The sequence below is a fragment of the Emydura macquarii genome, unplaced genomic scaffold, assembly GCF_026122565.2.
Source record: "Emydura macquarii macquarii isolate MOO-44397 ecotype Brisbane River unplaced genomic scaffold, CSIRO-AGI_Emac_v2 contig_1305, whole genome shotgun sequence".
Taxonomy (NCBI): Eukaryota; Metazoa; Chordata; order Testudines; family Chelidae; genus Emydura; species Emydura macquarii.
In genome coordinates, this window is record NW_027131442.1 from 1649168 (window position 1) to 1659717 (window position 10550).

Below are 10550 nucleotides of genomic sequence, written 5' to 3' on the forward strand. Positions count from 1 at the left end.
GCCATCGCCCACCTCCCACACTCCCCTAGCCTGTGTGAAGCTGGGACTGATCCCGGGCCTGGATGCTGTAGAAGGCGACCCCAGTCCTGGCACCGGTCTGTGTCCCCTCTGCCTGACCTGGGGCAGCAGCAGCCAGGAAAAGGTAAAGCTGGACGTCAAACCCTCGTCAGCGGGGGGCTCTGGTTTCTCTGCTTCCCCAGGGGTGGTTCTAGTTCCAGCAAGCTGCCTGCAGGCCCCAGTGGGTCAGCAATCAGATCCCACTGGCCGTAATTCCAGCTGCTTCTGCCTGGGGCTGGAGGTAAAGGGCGCCTGGTGGGGGTGACGTTCCCTTTCCTTGGGGGGTGGGTGTCGGAGGGGCAGAACACCCAGGATGGATGGGTGTTCCTTTCCTCAGGGGGCGGGGGACTGAGTGCCTGGGAGGGGGCGGGGGGCTCCTCGCAGCTGGTGGGGGAGGTGTCTGCTTTATTTTAATTCCATTGCCAAGCTCTAATGAGAAGCCTGGGGCTGGCACAGGTTGGGCAGAAGAGATGGCTTCCTCTGGGTGGAGGACAGAGGGAATCCAGAGGTGAGGGAGTTCCCCAGGGGCTGAAAGGTAAAGCTCTCCCCCCCGGCCTCACATCAGACACAGGCTAGGATCTGAGCCACCCCTAAATGGTTAGTGACAGCAGCATGTTAAGAGCAGGGCCAGGAGGCTGGACCGATTCCTTAATGATTGCGGGGACAAGAAAGGAGGAGTCGGGTGAGGCCCAGTTCAGCGGGCAGGGCATTGGCCTGGCACATGGGAAACCCACCCAGAGCAACCCTGTCACTTGGGCTGAAACTCAGGGCCAGGATGGAATTTCTGCTTGAGTGCAACCAGCTTCAAATGACCGCTGAGGCCCCGGGGCCTTGAACCAGAGTCTCCCGCAAGGGGTGTGTGTGCGCGGGTGCCCCAGGGAGCCAGGCTTGGGCACCCCTTGCAGCTGCTGCAGAAAGGACTGTGGCTCCCTGGGACCGGACGCAACAGCTGGCCCTTCCCATGGGACTCCCGGCACTGGCCACGCCAAGAGACATCGATTGCAGGAAATGATCCCAGCTCCTCATTCAGCTGCTTGGGCACATGGGGAGAGCCCCGGGCATCAACTGGGGCAGCCTGCTGGAACCTTGGCTCACCCACCTGTCCTTTCCCAATGGCCTGCAAGCCGCTGCTCCCCTGCCCGCAGCTCTGGCCCAGGCTATTCTGGCTGTTAGGCAAAGAAAATCCTTTTGCTGGACCATCTGCCATGGCAGCAGGAGCAGAGTCCGTTCCAGGCAGTGTGTGTGGGGGTGGGGAGAGGGAAGGGTTGAGGGGTGCCAGCCATGCAGCAGCAGCTGAGTGAGGCAGGAAGCAAGCCTGGCATGACAGCAGTGGGGCAGGTGAGGTACAGGGATGATGGAAGGACCTGGGCTGGGCCAGGCTCAGGCACAGTCAGTCCCAGCCCACACCTCTCCCAAGCTGCTGTCTCGGGCTCCAGCATCTCAGTGGGTTTGTTTAAAGTCAGGCTACAGCTGAGATGGTTGCAAAAGAAACCTCCCTCCGGGCACAGGCCTCAGCTGTGATGCTTGGAGAGGTGTGAGCTGCCCCATTTGGCCCCTGGGAGGGGCAAACTTCACCCACCCAGCGCCATGATGATTTCACGTCTCTACCATTCACTAGTTAATTGCTCTGGGTCTGAATGAATTCTCCCCTGACAGCCAGCAGCTTTGGGGAAGGGGGGGGGATAAGACTTCACATTTGCATAGACCCACCTACTCTGCCTAGGAGGGCAGCAGGCAGAGCTTCGTCCAAAGCGATCCATGTTGGCTGGTGTTGGGGTGACGAAATGTGGTTATCCTGACTTTCTGAGTAAAGGGCAACAGAACTGTGCTTAGCCTGGCCTGAGTGTGGGGGTCACCCTAGCACTAACCTCACTGGCTAAGCCAGGAGTTGGGGATACCAAATGCCACTAAAGATATGTGTGGGCCTTGGCGTTTCCATGTGGCTGTATGCATTCTGGTTTGAGCCTTAGGGTGTGTCTACCTTGCTGTTAAATACCTGGGGGGGCTGGCTTGGACTAAGGGGCTGTTTGATCCAAGTGTAGAGCTAGTGGATGAATGCTGGGGATCTTGTTGCTTTGTGGGGTCCCAAAGCCCAGGCTCAATCCCATGCCCCAGTGTCTGCACTGCAGTTAAATAGCCCCTTAGAATGGGTCAGCTGGCACAAACCAGCCCCAGCTGTGCAACTGCAGTGTAGATATTGCTAGACACCATTTAAAGATACAGCTGATTGGACTCCTTGTTTCTGTGCAGTGATTACTAGCGCTGAAATCCCTGATGAGCAAGGCTAGTCCTGGCATGGGAGCAGCGTGGCAGCAAGAGACAATGAACAGTCAGCGCAGAGATTCCCAGCTAGCCAGTGAAATTGCCAAGAGCTGAAATCGCTGAGCTGGGTTAAGTGGGGAGCATTGGAGACGTGCCGGTGAGCAGCACGCATTGACAGTGGCAGAGATCACCGGGGCAGAGATTGGGGCAGCAGTGAGCCAGTCGCAAAGGTGGCGGTGGCAATGGATGGGGAGGCATCGCTTGTCGTTGACCCTGTCGGGAATGTTCATGTGAACACACCTCTGGGACTTGGCGGATAAGGCCGTCAATCTATGCATGCGGTGCAGCAGAGGGAGTGATGTGTTAAAGGGACATTTGTTTGAACTTCCACACCACAGGGGGGGAAACTGAGGCAAAGGACACAGTTACATTTTCCCAGATTATGGGGCAGGGCTTGAAGCAGTTTTGTTCTGCATTGTTAAGAGGAACTCCTAGATACGGAACCTGTCCCGTGTTGCCGCTGACACCACCTGGCAGCAATGTTACATGCCCAAAAGGCTCACCGTGAGCAACATCTCATGTGATGCCACAGGCGGGGGGAGGCAGGGGGGCTGGAGAGGGCACCCCAATCGAGGATCGGAGCTCAGCTGGGCATGGGCCTGTGCCAGCCCCGCTGGGAGAGCCTGGAGAAAACCCGCTCATGTTTTGATCATCTGCATCATCTAATGGGAGCTGGCTCCTTGTGTGGGTGGCCCTGAGATGGGCCCCCATCTCTTTCTCCTCCCATCTGAGCCCTGGATCTAAAAAGATCGGAGGAGTGGAGACTTGACAAGGGGCTGAGGCAAGAGGCATGGTTGGGAGACGGCGAGGGGGGGCTGTGCCCAGCTCCCATGCGCTCTAGTCTAATCTCACTGCCTATGGCAATGATGCTGTGACCCTCACTGGGGCATCCAGGCACTCAGGGACAGTGGGGGAGAGGGGTGCACGCAGCCCAGAGTGGATGGGCCCAGTGCCCAATCATGGCACCACTCAGGGACCCCCACTGAGATGTCCAGGCTCACTCTGACTTTGTTGCACTGCTGGATGAGTCCAGAAGAAGCCGGCAGGTGGGGGGGGGGGGTCTGTTATAAACTTGGGCCCAGCGATGACACCGTGCCCCCATTTACCATAAATAACCCCCTACTGTGACAGGAGCACGTACGTGCACAGTTGGGACTGGGACCCTGTTGTAAGGTGCCAGCACATGGCCACCCAGAGATAGGCCCGGCCCCTAAGAGCTTACTGCTTCTGTAGCCCATGGGTGGGAGGGAAACTGAGGCACAGACGTGGCAGGACCCAGGGGTCTTGAGGTGCAGCACCCTGCCCCCACCAATGTTCCTGCCCAGTTATTTCTTACAGGTGCTGCCCATGGCTGATTGATCCACCATGGGAAGGGGCATGATCAGGCTCCTCTGAGAGCTGCTGCTTTGGTAACCCCTTGAGGGCAGGTGCTGTGCCCACCAGGCATGGTTCCCATTGCTGCGGGACGTCAGCCAGACCACCTGCCTGCCCGCCAGCCTCAGAGCCTGCTCTGGGTGCTGAGTCTAGCTGGCCAGGATGGATGGAGAGAAATACACATGCATACAGAAGTGGGGCTCATATCCTCCAGCAGAGAGGGACAGGGAGGGACACACACAAAACCTTCCCCCCACCATCAGTGTTAAAGTTACCTGCAAAGGGCTCTACAGAAATTGGATTGGTGCCCTTTAAATGGTGCCCAAAGGCCAGAGAGGTTTATTAACAAAAGGGGGTGTGGTAGTGGGGCTCCATTTACTGCCAGGAGGCAGCATGGTGAGTAGCTAGAACACTGGACTAGGTGCTCTGGGGTCTAGCCCCGGCTCTGTCACTGGCCTGCTGGGCAAGTCCCCTCCCCGTGCCTCAGTTTCCCCATGGGGATAATGATCGTGCCCTGCTTTGAGAGCTACAGACGAAAAGCATTATGCAGGCTCATTTTATTTGCTCACTGCTATATACCAAGAACACACGGTCGGTTTTCCCCTGGGGACTCCTTGGGGGGGAGGGAGGGAGAGTCTCTGCCTCACCTAGTGAGAGTGTGCACATCTCAATGGACAGCGTGCTTTTGAGCTCAGACTTGCTTTCTCCCCTGTGTCCATTGGGCGTTGGAATCAAATAGGCCTGGGTGAGATTTAAAGCCACACCCGCATCACACACACACACACACACACACCCTGTCTGAGTGGAGGGTCCCTCTGCCTCATGCGCTGGGCTTTGGGCATCTCATGACATTGCCTTCACAAAGCCACCGGCTGTTTCCAGTGCCCAGGCCATGCAGCAGTACCCGCCTCCAATTGAAGGCCCTCTGCATAGCTCACCCAGAAGCAAGACTGGCAGAAGGCCTGTCTATCTAAGGCCTTGCCTGGCCCCTGTTCCCACGGTACCTGAGCATGTCACCCTCAGTCACAGAGTTACCCTCATGACCCCTGGAAGGTGGGAAAGGATCAGCCCCATTTTGTGGGAGAAGCACTGGCGGGATTAAGTGATTTAGCCAAGGTCACCCAGCAGTCAGTGGCAGAGTCAGGACTAGAACCCAGGTGTCCTGAATCCCAGCCACTAGGCCATCTTTCCTCCCTTCCTTCCTCCCAGAGACCTTTGTAGGTCACCCCCGACTGGCCTGGCCCGAGAGCAGGAAGGTGCAAACCAAACCCAAGGCGATGACGTTTTCCCTTTCCTCTACCTGTGACTGGTAGCTGTTGAGATGGCAGCCCGGGTCACCGCTTCTTCCCTCTCAGTTGCCCCCTGCCCCCCCATGCAAGGTCTCTGCTAGAGGTGACTGGCGTCAATTATTGAGAACTAGCAGGAGTATCATGTTCTCCCTGAATTTCCTTCCAGTGCTAGCCGGCTTTGCAACAAGACCTGCGCTGGCCTGATCTGTTGCTTTGTCCTGTGGCTGGAAATAGCTGGCTCGCGACCAGGTGAGCGATCTGATTTCCTTCACGGCATGCCAGGGAGAGACCTTTGGAGCGGCTGATCACGTGGCGTGTGGGACGAGCGCTTTAAGGCAGTGCCTACCTGCGGGCAGGGCTCACTCTGCCGCTGCAGCCATGGCTCACATCGCCAAGTCCTTCTACGACCTCAGCGCCACCGACCTCCATGGGGAGAAGGTGGATTTCAACAATTTTCGGGGCCGGGTGGTTTTGATCGAGAACGTGGCGTCTCTCTGAGGCACGACGGTGCGGGATTATACCCAGCTCAACCAGCTGCAGGCCAGGTATCCCCGGCGGCTGGTCGTGCTGGGCTTCCCTTGCAACCAGTTTGGCTACCAGGTATGTGCCCCCTGCGCCACCCCAGTCCTCTACCTCACCAAAGAGCCTGGGGTGTGGATGACCCTGCTTCCCGTAGGATCACCCCCCTCCAGCACGCTGGACACGCAGTGCTTGGAGAGTTCCGACCAGCCAGCCCTTCTTGCGGCAGCTCACCTGGGCACGTGGGATGGGGTCAGAGCAGCTGCTGGGGCATGAATTGCAGGGAGGGGGCACGGCCCCTCTGGGATGGCCACACAGCAGCACGACGACAGAGGAACAGTGCCAGAGCCAGTCAGCTGACCCTGGGATTGGCTGCCACCTGCCCTGACGTTCACACCAGGGACATTCTGCCTTGCAATTGGGGTTTGGGCAGAGCAGGGGCATCCTGCCCTCTGGCTCTGCTGCCAGTACCCTCTTGTGTGGCACAGGCAGTTATGATTTCACTAGCCCATGCTGGCCTCAGCAAGCCCCAATGGTCCGTGTGGGTCTGTGCGGCATGGACCGCGTGTTTGGGATGCTCCTCCCCCAGGTTGGGCTCCCTCCTCCCAGCCTGCATCCTGCTCTTCTCCCACTGCCCTGTCTTGGCAAGGTGCCCTCCCGCCAGCGTAGAGCCTCCTTGGCGACCCCTTCGTGGCAGCACTGATTGGAGGAGGGGGAGCATTAGAGCAGCCCCACCCTAGAGGTGGCAGAGATGGGCCCCAGTGTGCCAATGTTTCACCTGGCTGCAGCCTGCCCCCATAACTGGCCCAGTGCGAGAGGAGCTAGAGATGAGCAGGGTGGCCGAGTCCCTTCAGGGGCCAGGGCAGGGTTGTTGCCTAGAGAGCCTTCTTTGTCGCTGGGACCATACAATCCAGCGTTTGCTGCTGCAGCTCGGGGCGTTTCCCCTGCTCCCACAGGGCCCTGCGGGTAGGGCAATGAAGTGGGACACAGGACACCTGGGTGTCCTTTTCCAGATCTCCTGGGTGACCTTCAGCAAGTCACTTCCCCTCTCTGTGCCTCAGTTTCCTCTTCGCCTGTCTTGTCTGTTCAGGCTGTGGGCTCATTGGGGCAAGGACTGCCTCTCAGGCAGGGTCTGCACAGCACCTGGCACAACGGGGGAGGTGATCTCGGTCAGGGTCTAAGCAGTGCCAGGACAGAGCCCCCGGCCCTGATCTCAGCGGGGGGGGGGGGGGGGGGGCGGAGGGTCAGCTTCTGACACAACAGGCAGAGCGGGGTGATCTCAGTCATATCCTGCACTCCTGACTGTCAGCTTGCGGGAAAGCAAATAAAGAACTGACTGTTGCAACAGACTGGGCCAGCGCAGTGAGGGCTGGGACCATCCAACCAGCTCTGAGTCACTAAGGAGCGGCAGAGGGTGGAGGGGGACAGGGCTGGCTTCCAATCGTCCCTTCCTTCCGCCCCGTCGCTGCTCTGAGTCCCAACACGCCCTGTCCTCTCCCCGGCAGGAGAACTGCACCAACGAGGAGATCCTCAACAGCCTGAAGTACGTGCGCCCCGGCGCCGGCTTCGAGCCCAACTTCATCCTCTTCCAGAAATGCCAGGTGAACGGGCAGGACACTCACCCCGTCTTCGCCTACCTGAAGGCCCACCTGCCCGCCCCGGCCGACGAGCCCTCGGCCCTCATGGGCGAGCCCAAGTTTGTGGTGTGGAGCCCGGTGCGCCGTGACGACATCTCCTGGAACTTCGAGAAGTTCCTGGTGGGGCCCGAGGGGGAGCCCTTCAAACGCTACAGCCCCAAGTTCCAGACCGCCGCCATCGAGCCCGACATCCAGCGCCTCCTCAAGCTTGCCAAATAGTGCAGCGGCGGCGGTGATGGGCCAGGGCCCCAGCCACAGGGCCCCCCCGCCGGAGGGGTGCAGGGCCCATCGGAGCAACATCCGGTCCCTAAGTCTCGGCCTGCAGGGTGCCGCCTGCTGGGGCTGGCGTCAGTGCTTTACCGGATGACGGCCCCCTTCTAAACCACGCAGGAAAGGGGCCCGAAGGGGGTAAAGGGACTGCACGCCTGGCCCTCTGCCCGCCGGCCACCCGGCACAGCCTGAGTCCAATAAACAAGCTGGAAGGTGGCCTGGGTCTCTGTATTTTCTACCCGTCTCCAAACTGCAGCAGCGTCTGCTGCCGCCCACTGGCTAGAGCAGGAGAAACCAGCCTTCCTGGGTGAGGAGAGGAGAGGAGATAGCAAGGGCGCTTTGATGCCTGGTGTTACCCCGGCCTCTGCTGTGTTGGCAGAGCGAGCTGAGTCCTGGCTGCTGCAGGGGACGGGGCTGTGCTGGAGGGAGCCTGGCGCAGAGTGGCGGGCGCCGAGGGCCGTGAGATGGGCATAGGGATACCCGTCACCAAGGTTGGCAGGGAAGGCATGTCAATATTCCACCTACATAAAGAGGCCTCACCAGACAGCTACCTGATAGGGTGCTGCTGCCCCCCCCAACAGCTCCGGGCCTGCCTTCCATGAGCATCAGGAGGAGCTGCTGCCCCATGCCACAAGCCCCCCCAGGACGGCATCAGCCCTGGAGCTGCCCTGCCACCCATTGGGCCCAGTTGGCCTTTTCCGGGATGGCTGAAACAGCCTGCGTGTGAGAATGGGCCTTTGCCACCCCACCCCAAGCGCATCGGGGATTTGCCCCTTGCTCCACTTCCCAGCTCAACGTAGAATTACAGCCCCAGCCCCACTGGGTGTACAGAGCGTCTCAAAACCATGCCCCAAGTGGGACTGACGCTGTCTGAGGCTGCAGAGAGCCTGAACCTGTCGTTGGCAGTGAGCTGCCCCAGGGGTGACCGACCCAGCACTGCCACCGCAGAGAGCCTGAGATTCCCCCACACGCTGATGGCAACGTGAACCCGCCCAGTTCAGGTGCCGTGTGGCTCCTGGCACCGGCCAAGGCAGCTCAACCTGTGTCCCTGCCGCCGTGGCCCCATCATGCTTTGCAGGGTGCAGGTCTCCCCTGGCCTCATCTCATCCCACCTCCACCCTGCCCTGCCTCCAGCCACAGCCCACCAGGGGCAGCCACAGTGGTGCCGTGGCTAGGGTGAGAGTCACTGACGGCATCTTAGGCTGGGAGCAGTAGTGTTGTCTAGTGGCTAGAGCCCTCAGCTAGGATTCAGGAGACCGGGGATCTACTCCCAGCTCTGCTGAGTGACAGGCCTGCTCAGTGCCTCATTTTCCCCACCTGTTGTTTGCCTTCAGCATCGGCCAACTGGGGAAGACAGCACCTTCTGCTCTGTGTGCATGCGCAGCACCTAGCACAAGGAGGAAATCATAATAGTGATGCACCAACGGGGCAGCCTGGCCAGGGCCCAGCCTGTGTTTCAGAAGAGGAGCTTGCTATGGGGAGTGAATTGTGCAGGCATGCTCTGCAGCTCCAACCCTGTGCTCCTCCTTCCCCCTGCCAGGAGGTACCCACTGGGTATACTGGTCCCCAAATGCTACCCAGGGAAGGGGCTTTGGCTTCGGCCTGCTGGCAGAAATGGGGGCTGTTGCCCAGAGCAGCAACTGAGATTTTCAGGGGTTTTAGCTCCATGCCTCTCATTACAGTGCTCTTGGGCAGCACGGCCTAGGGGTGAGGGGACTGGGATGCAGGAGACCTGGGGTCAGCCATGGTAAAGATCAGACCTCACCCAGTCAGATCTCCCATATAACATGGGCCGCACGCCACACCTCTCTGCAGCTGGCCCAGCCCTTGTGACGGAGCCAGGCTCTATTACTTCCAGAGACTTTACAGGCTCCAAGGGATGGAGAACTCGTCCCGGCCTTGGAGCAGTTGTTCCAGTCGTTAATTCCCCTTCCTCTTAAAAATCTGCCCCTTTCTTCCAGTCTGAAGGAGTCTGGCATCAGCTCCCAACCACTGGATCTTGGCCTGCTGGGGTCTGGTAGATCACAAATCCCTCTAGTGGAAACCGCCTTCCCAGATCACGAGGAAGTCCCCTCTTAAACCTTCCTCCTGGAGAAACTAAACCGTCCATGCTCCTCCAGTCGCTCACCATAAAGCAGAGCTGCAGCCCTCAGAGCCTCCTTGGACTCTCTTTGGCGCCCCTTTCCAGGCCGTGGACAGTTGGTTCCTGGCTCTGCTTGTCCCCTCAACTGCCCCAGCTGTATCGGGGGCTAACACTTGAGACTCCTTCATACAGGGCCTGGAGAGCACTGGAGGAAAACCCCCAGAAAGGCACTCCGTCTCTGTATTAAAGCCAAGTGAAAGCACCTGGCTAGTCACAAACGCACTGGCAGCTAGTGGCCAGGGTGTTCCCTGGGTGGCACAGAAATGCATGACCCTGGCTGCGGGGCCAGAGGTAATTCTGCACCGGTCATGTCTTTATTGTCCTCTGCAGGGATGCAGAGCAGCAGCTGCTGCCACAGTGCCAGGGAGCCAGATGGTGACAACGGATCCGTGTGGCTCCCTTCACTGACACATCACCCTATTTCACTGTCCTGCCCCCCAGCCGGGCCATGGGATGCAACAGGTGTGGGCATCTCAATCAACACAGCCCCTTTTCCTCTGCCCAGGCACCCCAGGGGGCACAGGAAACAACCACAGGAGCCCCCCACAGTCCTGTCACAAACAACTGCACCTGGGCGCTCAGTGCAAACCCTCCCAGGGATTTCATTCGGTCTAGCCCAGAACCTGCCCTCTGGGGCTTCGTGGAAAGCAAGCCGGGATTCTTCTCCCAGGCCTGGGTGCCCAGCGCTTTTCAAACCAAACCACCGGTGAGCCTCATGGCCGCTGGTCTCCCTCAGCACCACGAGCAGACGTTTCCATAGCACCCTGTTGTCAAGGCCTCAGAAAGCAAACACTACGATCAACCAGGCTCTGCTCTTTGCCCCACGCTGAAGGGATGACTCACTGTGGGGGGGGAGGGGCTGGGGGAGGCTGACTGGAGCCCTGGGAAGGCAGGGAAGAGGTGGTTTATAAAGGAGGGCAGCCCTCTGGGACGAGCCAG

At 59.4% G+C, this 10550-nt stretch overlaps 1 protein-coding gene across 2 annotated transcripts; it reads left to right on the forward strand.

The window, feature by feature from the left end:
• The first annotated feature begins 2000 nt into the window (after positions 1-2000).
• Positions 2001-7703, forward strand: GPX2 (glutathione peroxidase 2). 2 transcript variants are annotated; one of them, XM_067550754.1, is made up of 3 exons: positions 2001-2549; positions 5209-5642; positions 7067-7702. In XM_067550754.1, the coding sequence occupies exons 2-3, from the start codon at positions 5421-5423 to the stop codon at positions 7415-7417; spliced, it is 573 nt and encodes a 190-aa protein (XP_067406855.1). In that variant the 5' UTR covers positions 2001-2549; positions 5209-5420; the 3' UTR covers positions 7418-7702. The 2 variants fall into 2 exon arrangements, with proteins under 2 accessions (XP_067406855.1, XP_067406856.1); XM_067550755.1 differs by lacking the exon at positions 2001-2549 and having other exon boundaries at positions 5401-5642; positions 7067-7703.
• The last annotated feature ends 2847 nt before the right edge of the window (positions 7704-10550 follow it).